Below are 16,968 nucleotides of genomic sequence, written 5' to 3'. Positions count from 1 at the left end.
TTTGTGGTGGTGTTGAGTTGTTTTGTTACACTCCCCTGGTTTAAGCTTAGTGTACCTAATATACTGAGTGTACATCATGCATGTACACACAGTATACATACAAAATGCAACTATGTACCAGTAGACCAAATACTTCCCAGTCATAACAGAAATACACATTACTGTAAACAAACATACAATTTGTAGAGGTTCAAGCAAAATGTTGACTTGCTGTAATGGTGGCACATATTTAAGGTATCTTTCATTAGCAGACACAATATATTTACAAAGACAAAAAACATCATCACATTCAAGGAAAACTATAATTGTATTCAAATACAGATTTATATTGATATTGATACACAACTACAACACACAACTTTCTGTATTGCCAAAGCTGTATTTAAAAGCCTGAAGTATATTGGTTTTCCCAAATACAGGGGCCAAGGAAATCTGTCATTCATCTAAGTCACACACCTAGACAAACACAACATTTATAGTCTCTTCACTAAACACAGCCATTGAATGTTCACAGTCCTGGTAGAAAAAAGAGCCAAGGATCAGGCCTACACAACATATAGGAGGAGTTTCCAGGGTCATTATTTGTGAATCAATAGAGCAAGTAATATTCCCATCTCATGACTTTGCTATATTAATCATGGTGCAGAAAGCTGTGCTCCAGGTTGAATCGTTTAGGAGCCACACATAGTGCTATAGTGCCTTAGGGTGTAAAAGAGGCACAGCAAACCAACAAAACATTATCCCACCTAGGTTTGGTTGGAGTAGTATCATGACTGCCAGCTTTTGTCACGATGGGAAAAATTAATTCTCAAATTTAAGTCATCTTAAGTAAGGGTAATTTTTTACTTTAATCAGTCAATAAAACCTTTTTTTCTTTCAACTTCTTGTGAACTGGAAAGTCAAAAATATGTGTGGTTAGGCGTTCAGCTGTCAAAGTGGCTCTAACTGGTACCTCTAATACGGCTTTACTCTTTCGACACCAGGTTTGTGAACCTAAGACAGTTTTAAGAACAATACAGTAATTTGTGTATTATTTGTTAACTTAGTGTGTTCATAATTCTTCCTTTTTACAGACAAACCTATATATAAACACAGGCAAACCCAAATGATATATAATGTAAATTTTTGATATATGAAATTGGACTATTTAACTTTTATATTATGGTCATCCACTACAGTAAAACAATAAGTTATTCTATTAATAAATACAGATAAAAGTAAGTAACAGTGGCAGAAAAAAAAAAATTGCTGATTTGAGGAAAAAAATTATTACTGGTGTATGCAAATTGTCGGGGGGCCTGGTGGATCAGTGGTAGAGCATTGGTTTGGGATACAGAAGACCACAGCATAAATCCCACCCCGCCAGGCTTGGCCCCACCCAGCCACCAAGGTGGTCCCGAGCCCAGTTAAAAATGGGAGGGTTGCGGTAGGAAGGTCATCGGGCATAAAACCTCAAGCCTAATCAATGTGTGGAACATGTGCGGCTGTGGGGACCCCTGAAGGGACAAGCTGAAAGAGATTGATCTTTTTTTTTGTATGCAAATTGTCAGTGTCTGATACTGGGCTGGCTCAGTAGAATTATATGAAATGACATGTTTTACAGCACTAACTTCTCTATGAAAACTTCTATAAAAATGCATGTAAATAGTCCAGTATACATACTGTATATTTAAGCAAAATGCCCAAGTAATAAGTTAACAATTCAGAATCACAAACAAACAGTGCATCCTTATATAGTGGTTTGCAATCAGGTTCCAATTCTATTATGTTATATTAATATATGGGAGCTATGGAATTTTAAGTGTATTATTTGAATAAATACTTATGAGCACCACATGAATTGAAGGAGCTGATAATGAGAAGCTTTGATGCCTTTGGTCATTTGAACCTTAAGTTATAAAAATAATCTCTGCATTTATTAGAATCTGTGAGGAGAAGTGAGGCCCACTTGTCTGCTGCTTTCTCACTGCATCAGGCAGCTTGAACTTGGCAGGAAGTCTTGAACATAGGCGATGACTGCCTTGGACAGATAGGTCATGGTGCCATAGCTTCCACTGGGGGCGCTATCATAGAAAAAGTTGCAGATTCCTGTTGCTGGGTCCTTCTCAAGAAAATAATCACTGGCACCATGGGATTTCTGGGAATGAAATAGAACACTGTAAACTCTGATAAATATGCAGAAATACATGGGCATCTTGACAAATAAAAATGCATCTCTTGCCAGTACCTGGTCATTGAGGAAGAGTTCATTGGCCAAATGCAGGATACGGTCTACATGGATAATGCCACCAATGCTGTTTACATCCACGTCAGCTACCAGGCCTAGAACCATGACAGTCTCTACTAGCAGCTGCCGATATTCTGGCAGGGGGACGTGGTAGAGTACAGATTCTACCTGCACTGCAAACTTGATCTCTCCAGATGTCATCTAGTCAGAAAGTACTAAATTAAGCACATATCCATGCACAAACACAGTCATTTCATGCACTAAATTCCGTTTGAGATGCTACCTCTCTTGTGGTAGAAGAAGGTAACACATAGCCATCAATAGACAGGCCGTGGCACTTCTGCAGGATTTTCCAAACCTTCTGGTAGAACCCCACTGGTACTCTGTTGATCGCTCCATCCAGCCTGCGTCTCCTCAGCCACTGGCCTTGCCTCTCCTCCCAGTTCAGCTGTCCATCACCTGGACCAGAGCCCACTGGGGACAGCATCCCACTGGGGGTGGACGGGCTGCTGCAACGCTGAAATGAAAAGAGAGGAGGGAAACTGTTCAAACATATTTGATTGACCACAATCTATAAAATACTATGTCTCTGCTTTCTTCACTGGATCTCACATCCATAAGATTGAGGAGAGCTCTCTTCCCACCTGCCAGCCATGGTCAAATCACAATCTAACTGACTTCTCCCCTCTGTCTCAGCCCATCATTTTAATAAATCTTTAGATGCTCATCTCTGTCAAAGCCTCTTTTTTCGGACCCCACAGTGGTTAAAATAGTCACAGACCTACTTCTATCATTGCAATAATTGTTTTTCCCACTGCTCTGCCCCTGACTGCATCATCATAATTACGATTAGTGGTAAAGGACAGACCCTTTTAACTCTATCTCTCTCTCTCACTCTCTCTCACATACACACAAACAGTGACAGTTTATATGTAGTTACACAATCGTGTGATTATACATGCTTGTTCATGCTCTATCCCACTTAAGGAGACATACTGAAGAATAAGGCTGGTGTTCCTGTTTGTTTTAATTGTATCAAATACTTAATTAGCCAAAAATAAATACATTAAAAATTCAGCTTATTAACAAGTGTCTGTGTACGCACAGTCTAGGTTTATACACGTCCACAAATAATTTTCACAGCATAAGCACTGCGTATAGCGTATAGTATAGTGCGGCAATGGAATAAATGTGTAAATTAGACATGTCTTATTGGACAACAGGACGGAGGCCAGTAGCTGGATGACAGTTGTGAACTGTCTGGGAATCAGGTGGCATCTGAAGGTGTTTTCACCTGGGAGCAGCAATTCTGTGTGGCTGGGGATGTACATATTTTTTTGTATTATGTCTGCGGTACAGACAAAAGCTAAACTATGTTAATAACATGACAGCTGAATAAATGTGTCATTAAATATGGTCTCTTTTGGACATCAACATAAACAAAAAGATCAAAAACACCAGCCTTATCTGTAAATGCATGAAGGCATGTGAAAATGTGTTAGCGTCTAAATGAAAAGAATGCTTTTAGGAAGAGTTTGCCCATTGTATCCATACATTATATTTATGCCAACCCTAAAGAGAAGATATCCAGTAGGAGCTAATTTTAAGCAGATGGCGTGAAATGTATTACCGTGGAGTGAGGAGAAGTGACATTGCTACTCAAGGATGGACCACAGCTGTAGATCTACACATGGATATGAATAATAATAAACGACAGAACAGTTTGAGATGGTTCACATGGTTCTCATACTGCAGACACAGAGCACAATCTTACGAGATGGTTGTTCTATTTTAAAAATTCACTAAGAGAAATAATCTTGAAAACTAATTCTACATGACTAATGACAAGACAGCCCATTAAGTAAAGTGACGGCAGCAAAGCATGCTCTTCTAATACGTGGAAGTGGAGTGAAAGTTGCTCCAGCGATGCATGGCATTGAAGCTCAGAATGTTAAGAGCAAGGCAGTGGTTTATGAGCACAATTTAGACGTCTGTTTGATTGTTTAAAGTGAGGTTAGAAACAGTTACATGCTTAATATTATCAAACCCAACCCACACTGAGAGGCCGAGAGTCATCCAGCTGCAACCAAAAGCAAGAACGGTGTCATTCACATACAGATAGGTAGATAGATAAGGCAAAGCACATCCCACAGCATACAGTATATACAAGCAGAGGATCTGACTACTTTTGTTTTTTTTGTGCTCCCCACCTGTTTTATCTCACTCTTAAGCTTTTGTATCCCTGTGCGTTCCGTCTTGGTGGCTCCAGTATGGCCAAGTTCATGGATGGAGATGGCAGGACTAGTGGCTGTTGACTGGATTGGACGCACTGAAAATAAGAAAGACTTATTCTACACCCTGGGTCCAAGCTAAATTCTCTCAAATGTTATCTTTTTGCTCATACTTCTTCTCTTACATTTCTCAGTAAAACCAAAGGGTGCAACACACAATGATTGATGAACACTCACACCGTAATGTCAAGGAGAGACAGAGAAAGGTAAAACTCACTGCTCCTCTCCACCCCAAACTCTTTGCCACTGAGGATGTGATGCAGCAAGCTCTTCATTTCGAACGGACTCAGGCTCATCAAACTCTCAGATGCCTCCTCCCCTACAAAGGTGTTTCACAGTTTGTCATTTTACTGTGCAAGGTAGGTTGTGTATATTCACAGTTGTGTGGCTGAGTGGTTTTCCCACCCGAGCAGTGCAGGCTACGAGCCAGCTCAGTGGCCATAACCTGCATGATGAGTCCTATTCTGAGTCGTAGCATGTCCCCAAACAAAGCAGGCTGGGAGCGCACATACATGGCTAGATAGACCATGATTTCCTATGTGACAGAGACACGTGGTTTACAGCTGTAATACAAAGGTCTGAAGTTGTCGTGTGGCAGTTAAAGGTTTACCTGAGTGAGTACAGCAATGCTGATGTCCTGACCACTGGCTTCATAGATAAGACTGTTCAGCTCCTCAGGAGGAAGTGGCCTGAAAAAAAACAGTGAGGAAGAAGAGCTGGTTATGTGGTGATTCAACAAAGCCCTATTGTCACCATGAAATCCATTCAACTTACACTGTTATGACTCGTTCCCTGGGTTCAGGAGGTAAACCCACAGTCAGCTGTTTGTGATGGGAAATAAGATCTGTGCAGGCCTGAAGATCAGACAAGAACAGCATGACTGAAAGTCTTAAAGTAAACTGATACTAATAGTAATAATTATTATAATTTTGTAGAGGAGACTCCTTTTCCTCCTCCTGAGTCAACAGGACAAGACATTTATTTATATATTTTTTATGCATTAAATTTTGTTTTCTGTTAATTTATATTTGAAACTTAAGGCAGATTCCACATGATGAGAAAGGAAATGTTAGTTTTTGCATAATTACTCTTTTTGTAAATAAAAAATGAATATGAATATGAATGAATATGATCTGACTGTGACTGAGAACATTAACCAACATAAAGATGATAAGTAGTCTCATAGTGACTCAGAAGTGACTTTTTTTAAACACTGATATTAAATCAGTTGGTGGATGTTTACCAGTGAGGTTAAAAACAAGGAAAATAGCTGCCGGGGAGAAATTATTTACTTTATCAAATCTTCAATATATTTACATTTAACAGTGATCCACAACCACACTGCTTTGAAAAATTCCCCAAATTCCCCATGTGATTAACATGCGTGGCATCAAAATGTAGAATTTGCAAATACAGATGGGATCTCAAAAAACTTCCAAAAGTATTAAGGTTTCATTAGCAACATGGCTAAACTATACTAGTGATGAATGGGATACTACCAAGGACATAATAACGCCTAAAAACAAGTCTGGTGGAAGGCATATTTGTAATATATGTTAAGTGTTCAGGTGAACTGCATTCTGTATTAGAAATAACTATCCCCAAGTCTCTGTCCGTTCAGGTCTCATTTATGCACACCCAGCTTAGATAGGTTTCTACACGTTAGCCCCGCATTCAGTAAAATTTTATCATGTCTAGCATCTAGGGTTTTCTGGAGAAAACTGTATATTGCTGACAGAGAACTTAATAACCTGCAGTTCATAAAGTTAATGAAAACAAAACTTATTATTGACCTCAGCAAGGACCTCCACTCTCTTGCGTAATATTCCCGAGATGTATCTGACAAGTCCCCACTCTTTGCAGGCTCCAGCTTGTACATACAGCTCCTCCAACAGTGATCGTACGCTGACCCCGCCCTGATCAGGACCTGACAACTCTACCAACCAATCAGCTCCTCTGGTCAAAGGAACAAAACATCGAACAGATTACAAAAACATAAAGACAAGAAAGAACATTGTTTTCTGACTGACTGGTTTTGTGCAGGTGGTTGCCTCTATGTCCGCACTTCATTATGTAGAGAACGTAGAGGATGTCAGCCTGGTCCTGCAGAGTGGGACACTCTTTCAGCTGCCTCACCAACACCGCAAAGTCTGTGTTACCCTGAGCGTCTCGGGGCAGGTGCAGGTCAGCAGCACTGTGGGCCTTGTGAGTGATTTCAATGTAAGACAAATGCACTTCTGTATTGCTATTAAGACTGGAGAGAAACAAGGTTGCTTCTGGAGGGATCTGCTTGCCTACCTTTTGCTGCTTTGCAGGCAGGCCATGGTGAGGTTGAGGAACTTCAAGAAGGTTCAGAGATTTGCGGTGTTTTCTCATTACAGGAGCCACAGGTAGGTACATGGAAGACTCTGAAACATACACTCTAATTAAAACAGTGCACTTTAAAAATTTGTTTGAGATTTTCATTGCTGTACTTATTTTCAGGTTTAGACAATACCTAAAAAAAATAGTTTTTTTCAGAAGGTTTGCTCTTTAAGCTGTAAATCTCCAGTGGATGTAGTGAAAGTAGAGCAAGAAGTTTTTGGAAAAGGTAAATGTTACCTCATAATAAGCTCTTGTTGTTGCACTGTGTTTTTGGGCTATTGTTGTAAGTAGAAAAAGTACACAGCTTTGGTGTCGATATGTGACCCACTGAACTATAATGACCTATGGCCCAATAAAGAGCATATCAAAGTTATAAGGTCATGACAACCCCTTACTACTACTGAGTATTTCATGGCAGTATTTCTTAGTTGTGTCAGTAGCACCTAGAAGTTGAAAGTGTTGAACACCTGTGGCTGCAATCATTTCATTGAGTTTCTATAACTTGATTACTTATTTAAGCAACATTGTCACATTTATTCGGGATACTATTCTGTGAAGGTGCTTGTGAGCCCCTTTCATTCAATATCAACGGCTTGTCCCTTCAGGGGTCACCACAGCAGAACATGTTTTGCAGGTTGATTTGGCACTTTGAGTTTTAACGCCGGGTGCCCTTCCTGTCACAAACCTCCCTTTTTATCTGTGCTGGGGACTGGCCCCAAGGTGGCCCTTGGTGGCTGGATAGAGACACATCTGGTGGGGTGGGATTTGAACCCACCGCCTTATACCTCCCACCCCAATGCTTTGCCAGCCACCAGGTCCACATACTGAGCTACTAGGTCCACCCAGCCTCTCTCTTTCCCACTTCTAAAATATTTTTCTCTGGCATTACATCAGTAGAAGTTCCTAGCCCGACCTTGTACCTGAGCTGATTTATTACATTCCTAAAAACTCACTTGGAATATTCAGGCCTTGAAACTGGGCCATAAAAGACAGGATGTCCCTTGTTGTGTGTTCTGCACTGAAGACATGGTGCTGCCCTCTCTGGATGGGAGGAAGATGGCACTGAGTTGTAGTGCTGTGGAGAAGCTTGTTGAGGTATTGGCCAAACATGTCCTCTAAGTCCTCTGTAGTTACACACAAACAGTCTGTTACTTATGCTTTAACAGAATAAATCAAACACAACTGAAAGTTACACACATTTGCTTTTTAACGTTAACCACCTGAGGACCTATATCTGTTATATTCCCCTCCATTTTCTTCAAAGTCCTCCTCATCTTCATCACTGAGTAAGCCACCATCATTCTCTTTGTCCAGGAAGCTGAGTCGAGTGTGGAACGAAGTGGTCTGGAAACTGGAGAGGTCTGACATCTGCACCCTGGAGAAACATTCACAGAAAACATCCACACATGCAAGAGATCGTGTCACAGGCATCTCAACACACCTGTGGTAAAAAGCACATGTTCTAGTCATATTATTAGTACAGATGGAAACAGACCTTACTCCTCCAAAATAACCATCCTGCAGTTTTCTGAGAGTTGCTAGGATACATGGATCAATTGCATCTCCATCTTTAACAAGTAAAGGAAAAAAGTAAATACATGCAGTGAAATAGTTTGGCAAAACACCAATATGTAAATATTATGTTACATTGGATAACTAGACAAGACTTCTACAAGCTGGTAAAATAAAAAATATGTTTTTACATTTAAATATTAGGTTTCACTCAGCAAATATAATTTAGACTAAAAAGCTTTGGATTTTGAGTGTGCTTGAAACGTGTGATGAAATCTTTGAACTAATTGTGGGCACTGATGTACTGTAAACAAAGAACTAAAAAAGGTGCTGCCACTCATCCCTGCAACTAATGAGTCATAGTAGTCACTCAAGGTGTTGCAACAGATATACATTTTGCAGATGAATCACCTTTATAAACCACCAGCTCTTTGTATGATAAATATTTACAGCCGGTAGGTTTAACGTAGAAAAGTGGCATTTATTTGTGTAATATCATCTCAATGTGAAGTCTATAGTTACCCAGCATGCTTCGGGTAATTGGGAAAGTGAGAGTGGGTCTTCCTGTCATTCTCCAGCAGGATGAAAGATAGGCCAGCTCTGTTCGTAACATCTCTACAATCATCTGGTTGTCCAGTGCCAAGTAGAAATGGTGCTGATCCACAAACTGGACAATAAGGATTGAAAAATAAAAAGAGGAAAATCGGGCAGGTATTAAAGTTTATATCACTGAGTATCATTCATCAATTCAGGGATGTGATTACAAACATTATGACAGATTAAGATACTTTTACCTGTGGGGTAAATACGTAGAATCGGTTTCTGATCTCGTAGAATTTGGATGTTCCGAGAACTCCAATGTGTCTGTAGGGCCTCCCACTCAAATTCAGCTTCTTGCAATTCCCTGTGGCAATAGCGCAAAGTGTTACATATTTAATTAGATATACACTACTACTGTACACAAAGTAAAAGTGGGCTTAGTTCATGTTTACCCAGTCTGACATAGACATGGCTCAGGATGCGAGCAGGCAGAACTTTGATAGGCAGAACTTCTGACATAGACTGGACTGTGATTTCTTGATCTCGTATCAAATCCTTGATCTCTTCTGACTCTGCAAGAACACAAACTGAAACAAGAAGAAAAAATTATAGTCTGCCTTTCAACTATAAGTAATGTTGTATAGAAATTTATGGTGATACAGAAAACAACATCCGACGTCCTGAACATTTACCTTTTATATACATTTATTTTTGTGTGTGATTTATAATTGACTTATCGAGCCAAATTAACAAAACTCTTCAAAAAAGGTGCTGCTAAGCCAAAGTACACCAGAAGTTGATAAAAGTCTGACTATACAGACTTGCGCTGGAGTATAATTTTTTTAAACAGCATCTTTACATAGTGGTGAATCACTGCTGATGTAGCTATAGAAGACTAAACAGGGCCTCCTATGTGACGAGCCAAATGAGCTATTAGATGTAATGAGCTATCAATAGAAAAATTTCCCCTCTATCTAGAATCTGTACAAAATTTTTAATGGTGTAATGAGTATACAATACGAAAATATCGCCTCAGAGTGACATATTAACAGGGTTTAAAACAATAGTTGTTAGGGATGCATAAGCATTTCCTTTTATTCTTCTTTACTACTTGTACCAGATTGTTATCTGGCATTAAACCATTTTTTATCCAACATCTTTGTTGGATAAAACATCTGAACATTCTGAACATTTCCTTCAAACTACTGACTGATCACGAACCTTGTACAACAACATCTGGCTTGAAGTTTGTAGAGAATCTCCTGTTGAGAGGATCTATCTCTCCTGGTGCTAAAAACCCCTTACAATCAAAAGAAAAAGAGGGAAAATTATTACAGAGGAAAACAATGGCATTGATTTTTACTGTATATTACAAACGAGATGTGCTTTATATGGCTACATTGATTACTGGCATCCTGCAGCGGTGTCTTTTCTCCTAAATTACAATATAAAATCTACATTGTATTTTGCAGTCATAGTTACAGGGAATTTCTAGGGCTGCAAGCTATGATTACATGCCAACTACCTCTGCCAGAAGAGAGCCCAAGATGTAGAGTGACTGTCCCCACATGTGTGGTAGCTGTCCCATGGCCACTCTGTCCACTGAGTGAGGATTGCTGTACTCCTCCTCCACCTGTAAGAAGAAAAATATGTTGACTCGTTCTCATTCTGATTCTATGATTGCCTTTTGTACAGATATAGCAGTCCAGACCCAGCAAACATTTTCAATCTGATGAAGTCAAAAGCTGACAGCTACAAATAATACATTTACAATGTACTGGTCATACTGTTTGCAGATTTGATATGATTTTATTGAAAAAACAATTGTACTTTAAAATAATCAGTCAGGTTTTTGCCCACATTTTCGTCATTTCATCTTAACTAGGAGCAGAATTGAAAGGCTCCACAACTTCAGAGTAGATATTTAACAAGATCTGCTGATTTTGATGCAAAATGCCAAAGCTTTTTGACAAACTACAAAAAAATAATATAAGAGGAATAATATATCCAAGCTGCTGAATAAAAAACATGGATAGATGCACACACTTAAGAACAAACAAACATTTAGAAAGATAAGGTAGTACGGTTTACCTTCTTAAATTTGTTTAAAGACCGCTAAAAAGTTGGCTAAAAAGACGGAAAAAAATATCTGCTATCCAATAGGAATTGGATACCTTGTCAGGTGGTACAGTATAAAGTTCAGGCACCAGTTTGATGCCGTTCTTTCCTCTGATCAAAATGCCCTCCAGTGCCTCACGGTACTCCTGAACCTGCACAAAACATACAGTAAGTCCTGACTGTGTGACTGCGTGATTACAGTGGAAACAATATATGGACCAGTGTGCTTAGTTTCATTACCTGCACTTGGTCTCCAGCAAAGATACCATCAAGGATGAGGTAAGTCCAGAATACAGGCCATTCACATTCAATATTTTCAAACAGTTTGAGCTCTGCGGGATCATAGTGCAGCCGAGATGGGTCCTCATAACATAAGAGGGTTAAACTTGAACCTTTGAGCTCATTTTCAATCATACAATGCCCAATTCTCTGAAAACACTCAGTGCACTCAAAAATTGCATGTCCTCTCACATTTCATTCTTTATTGTTGTGTGTTTATTTGTAACACCAAGACTCAAAATTTCAGCCTTTACATTTTCAATATTCAAGATATCTTACTTCTTTAGGGCAGCGGTATCCATCTCTGATGAAGCGACAGCAGCCATAGCGACCCTGAAAATAACACAAAGTGTAAACATTTTACAGTGTTGCTTTTTTGCAGTGTTGCTCTGCAATCATCCCAAACAAACAGACTGTACCTGCAGTTTGTTTATGATTTCTGACTTAGTGATGGCCACAAGGTCAGCATCCTCAACAGCAAAAGCAGGAAAGGAGATGACAGACAGTAGACCAGCATCTATCTCCTTTGAGGTTGAAGCTCTGGGCAGCATGGAACACAGGATGGACTGCGGGAAAACACACACGTGCTGAGCACACGAGACATGAGCAAAAATTATGCTGAGAAGGCAGGAAACAAAGCCATCAGTACCTGACAATGTTCCACCTCATCGGGTAAAACATGGATGACTGACTTTGGCCCTCCATGTGCACCAAAAAGATCAAGTTCATCTATTGCCTCCAGAGCTGCCTGAAATGTCCCATCACCACAAACACAAATTAACACAAACATACATCCACTTAATAATCACTGTATATTTGTACAACATTGTCTTCTTTAGATCTTTAATGTATAATACATGGATCAGGCATACCTCATTAATTTTAATTATGGTGGCCAAAACATTTTAACCACCTCCTCTTCTTGTTGTTCTACAGTACAACCATACTAACCACTTTGACCTCAATAATAAAAACATAGAGGAATTAGCACCTTTCTGATCACCTTTTCTTCAACCTAAAAACTGAGAAAGTCTAACCTTGTAAAAGTAGAATGCATTCCACTGTATTGGATTGCATTAAATTGCACAGGTGGTCATAATGTTATGCCTGATCTGTGTATATTACTAATCCTGAGAATAACTTAACATCAGACTGTATGGCTCTGGTACCTTAGCCATTCCTACAGAGCTGCCATTGAGCTCAGGGATGCCCTGGTTGGTCTTGTCACCTCGCTCCCACATCCCATAATCCTACATGGGAAAAAAGTTTAAAATTCCATTACACCTATAAACGTGCCACATTTTTCTGCACTGTGGCGTTGGGCATCACATTTAAAAGAGTCCTCTACTTATTTCAATTTGCCTAAATTGATGCCGCAAAACCTTTTTTATACCACACATACTTCTTTCATCCCAAAACCTGCCACCTATAGTACATTACCAATATTAGCTCAACCACTTAAAATGTATCACCTACAAAAGGCTTTTTTCATAAAATAACCATAAATGGTACAGTCCAAGACCCAAACAGATTTTGGATTTCTCCATTAGTTTTTACCTGTTTCCTTTTTTTCAGTTAATTCCCGTGTGTCAGCCTTTCTAGAAACCATTCTCCCAGATGTCTTAAAATGTCACTCACCGCCACTTTGTAGGCAGCCTCTATGTAGAAGACCAAGTTCTGAATAAAGGCAACTTCGTCCAGGTTTGAGATTATACGAAGACCTGCATGACACATGTTACACATTCAGGGACCAACTCACGTTCACTGTTGTGTGGTGCATAATGAAATTCTGTTCTGCTGACGAGAACAATGCTTAAATACTGTTCTGTCCTGTTTGTGGATCTGCAGTGCTTTCAAAAGCAAAGCTGAACAAGAAGGTTTTTTTGACTGTGTGCCAGTGTTTTCAAAACAAAAATAATCTTTGAATGATAATGGTAAGTAAATAACAACGTCATCCCTACTATGACAACAGAAACACAGAAAGACAAAAAAAATAAACGCAGTGCTGCAGCACTATTGTACCTGAAGCTGTCATCTGTGCCAGCATCAGCAGGTAAATGGAGGTGGCATCCACCTGAAGATGGCCCCACTGGTCATCCCTGACCACCATGGCACAGGTGGATGTATTGTATTTGGCATGCAAGCAATCCTTTGTACTTTGGGTGTGTTTGAACCTCTCTACCTTGGCCACCTGGTGACACAAAACCAAATGCTCAGTGTAGCTGAAATTTGTTTGGATTATTCAACATTAATTGACACTTCAGCTTTAGATCAATTAGATCATTCAGAAGAAGTGCACGATAAATGATAAGCACGATAAAATCTCTCTAATTATTTATATCCTGTTTATGTTTATATGCACGGATTGACAGATTCATGTAGTTGTTCATATCTCTGTATGAATCATCCAGTTAACATCCTTATGAATTACAGAGGATGAAGCTCTTTTGCTTCACAGAATCTTTACACTGTGAATTTGGCATCCTCATCCTATTTCTAGTAGTGGTATATTTGAGCAACAAACAGCAAAAAATGTAACTTTCCCTTTAACATGTAGGCACCAACATAGAGTATAGTTAATTATTATTGTTTTTTCAGACTAACTTACATAAAACTGTTGACATACCCCACATAACATGCAGTGAGTTCCCAGAACCAGAGCTGTTTTATCAGTTCTAGGATAAAGTGTTTGAAAGTCCAAACACAAGTGAACATGGACAGACTTTTTGTGAGCAAAGGTGTGTCTTACCTGTCTCATCATGCACTGCAGAAGCCCTTGCATCAGTTTCACCACGCTCTGCCAACAAACAACATTTTCATCAGCAAACTACAAAAAGAAATTTGTTTTTCATTTTTTTTAACTTTTTTTGGATCAGGAGACTGTGATTCTGTGAAGAGAGCAGAAGAGGAGATAGGAATCAACTGTCCAACCCTCTCCAAGGTTTAATTCTACTCTAACTAACCATTTGTGTTTGTGTCTGAAAACTGTAGCAACAATGTGCACCTATTACTATTTGTTATTGCTTCACAATCAAACATCCATGTTTATCATTAAATCTATAAAAGGTAGATGCACTGAGAAAGGTAAGTCTGGCCATATACTCATCCCAACCCCCACTATTATATATATACTGATATTTATTAATTCATTTTTTGTTTGTAATGTATTTTATAAAATTATTTAACAAATAACCTTTCGTTTTCAAGTGCTGTTGGAGCTTTTGAGCTTTTACCTCTTTAAGAACAATGTTACAGTATGTGCTAATATAGAAATAATTAAAATCACTGATGTTGCTGATAATTTGTCTAGTTTTGCTAAAAGCCAAAAATGCAACCAATCTATTAATTCTATCAGTAGACAAGGTAATTAATGTGCTTGTTTAATACTGGCTTAAATATTTTACCAACTTGAATCTCATTTTAGCAACAATTTTAACATACTTTATTGTTACCCACCATTCAGAGTATCAGATAGCAACATGAGAATTAGATTTTTGATTAAACTCATAAGAATTTGAGGCCACACAAAACCCTTAAAATGTTTAACCCAACATAACAAGAAGAGCAAACAGGCACTGCACCCTATCTCTCTGTCACAAACACACCTGCTCCAATTCATAGGCCTTGGCCTTGTCTTCGTCACGGTCTGCATTCTTCCGGTAGGCCATGCCCAGCCCCCACACAGCCAGGACACTGTACACATTATCCCTCACCCAGGCATCTTTCTTCTCGGTACTCGCTGGCAAAAGTCCAGTGACTGGGTTCTGAATCACACAAACACATACAGGGGTTGAATTTACAGTAAGACATGGTGGATATGCAGTCCTAATTGATACACTTTTACTTTAATTTCTAAAGACTCCTGAAAAATAAGGCAAGAAGGAACAAGTTAAAGTAGATCCATATTAAAGAAGATAAAAGTTGACTTTTCTAACAAAAGTAAAACCGTTATGAAAGTGGATTGTTCATAATAAGAAAACGTTATTTGTTGCTTCACTGTGCCCCTCACACCTCCTTTGAAACCTAATCTACATCATTGAATATATATACCTATATATACACGGTATATATGTACTAAGGAAATAGTTGGCACCATTTCCTATCACCTGCTGGATCACAGTTATAAAGTTAGACAGCAGTTGTCTCAATGTGGCCTCAAGTGCTTACAGATAAAGGTGCATAGTTTCCTGGCCCTCAGCCTACTCCAGTGGCTAAATTTTGCTCATGCCTTGTTTATTTCTGTTAAGCTTGAACGGGTTCAAGTTCAATCTGAACCTATACATGGTTCATACATATTCAATATATTTCTGCAGGGGAAAATGAAGGATTTCATAACAAAGATTATACAAAGCCTAAACACAGTGTACAGCAACCATGCATGCAAATGCAGTGGTGGAAAGTGACTCAAAAACATCTAAGTGCTTCTTGCTTTATCCACATTACTAAAGAAGGTATTTTCCACAAGAGATACATTATCCTCCTCCTGCTCAGCAAAGGTCAAAAGGCTCAGTCTAATTGTAAGTACACAGAGCCTGGTTGGAAGCAGAACTGCTTTACCAGTTACAATGTTTGTACTATATATTCAATAGATGTCAAATAATCAAGTCAAATCAATCAAATATAATCAACACAATAATTGTATTTTTTAATAGATTAAGGTGCAATTCATGAATAAAGTACATCCTGTTGACTACCTAACAGCTGCAACACTAATGCATCAATTATAATTTAGCTACTGTATATAATATCAATATTTTCAAGTTCTGTGAATTATTGCTTGTTTCCAAGAAAACATCTTTAGATTTTGGAGTGTGCCACAATATTTTATTTAATGTCTACTGATGATGGGTGTTTCTCTACAATCTTCTAGAGTACCTTTTATAGTGGAGCACATTTCCAATGTGATTCATCGAACAATATCTAGTAAACCCGGAACTCTAAGGAGCTGTGCAGTTCCTTCTTTGGCATTCTGAGTACTTCTCCCACTACTGTGCTAATGTAACAAACAGAACTGACTTATGTCGTGTATCATGGTGTGTGTGTTGTATGTGTGGCCTCACCTGATGACACAGGATGGTTTCATGGACCAGCCTGGCATAACCATCCAGCCTCACTCCTGAATTACTGCGGCTCCTCATCCTGACCGATCACTGTGCACACAAGTGACATCTGAACGAGCACACGGCACTGACAGCTTCGCTATATTGCCATCTGCAAATATGACTATAGTACGAACTTGCGTTAATCACCAACTCACCATGCAGTACCCAGTGTCTGCAGTCCTGCGGCACGGATCTGACCAGACACTGTCACCGCTTTGCAGACGCAGTTTTCGTCTTGCTAGCCCAGTAGCATCCCGCTGTTTCTGACAACAGTAGTATTTAAGGTTAAGCTCCCGGCCTGTTGTTACACACACACACACACACACACACACACAGTTGTCGAGGTCAAAATGTTTAGTGTGTAAAGTCAGGACGCAGGATGATGTTTACAGGTGACACCACAAGAGAATCAGCGGTACAGTAGAAACTGTACATTCATTATGAAAAATGCATTATATCCTGGTTGTTTCACTGTGTGACGGGAGGGGGCGACAAGTGGCCTCTATTTCTATTGGCCTTCCCAGGTTCTCAGAGG

The 16,968-nt window shown here is 39.2% G+C and overlaps 1 protein-coding gene across 5 annotated transcripts; it reads right to left on the bottom strand.

Annotated features, from left to right (window-relative positions):
- Positions 1-288: 288 nt before the first annotated feature.
- On the bottom strand, positions 289-16,896 carry phka2 (phosphorylase kinase, alpha 2 (liver)). Of its 5 annotated transcripts, none has more exons than XM_067495993.1 (33): positions 16,589-16,896; positions 16,392-16,500; positions 14,937-15,095; positions 14,081-14,128; positions 13,354-13,522; positions 12,970-13,052; positions 12,501-12,581; positions 11,981-12,079; positions 11,751-11,897; positions 11,611-11,664; positions 11,293-11,415; positions 11,109-11,204; positions 10,460-10,567; positions 10,156-10,234; positions 9,387-9,521; positions 9,189-9,298; positions 8,917-9,061; positions 8,378-8,450; positions 8,103-8,257; positions 7,836-8,006; positions 6,817-6,926; positions 6,584-6,720; positions 6,312-6,474; positions 5,293-5,372; positions 5,129-5,207; positions 4,924-5,053; positions 4,736-4,837; positions 4,438-4,556; positions 4,284-4,307; positions 3,858-3,911; positions 2,511-2,744; positions 2,228-2,428; positions 289-2,137 (listed from the first exon to the last, which is right to left on the bottom strand). In XM_067495993.1, exons 2-33 carry the CDS (start codon positions 16,467-16,469, stop codon positions 1,964-1,966), a joined length of 3,720 nt encoding a protein of 1,239 aa, XP_067352094.1. In that variant the 5' UTR covers positions 16,470-16,500; positions 16,589-16,896; the 3' UTR covers positions 289-1,963. The 5 variants fall into 5 exon arrangements, with proteins under 5 accessions (XP_067352094.1, XP_067352093.1, XP_067352096.1 ...); XM_067495992.1 differs by having other exon boundaries at positions 16,392-16,481; XM_067495995.1 differs by lacking the exon at positions 3,858-3,911 and having other exon boundaries at positions 16,392-16,481; positions 16,589-16,895.
- Between the last annotated feature and the right edge of the window lie 72 nt (positions 16,897-16,968).

Source organism: Channa argus, chromosome 2 (genome assembly GCF_033026475.1).
Source record: "Channa argus isolate prfri chromosome 2, Channa argus male v1.0, whole genome shotgun sequence".
In the NCBI taxonomy this organism is placed as follows: Eukaryota; Metazoa; Chordata; class Actinopteri; order Anabantiformes; family Channidae; genus Channa; species Channa argus.
Note: the sequence above shows the minus strand (reverse complement) of the source record. Positions and strands in the feature narration are given on the sequence as shown.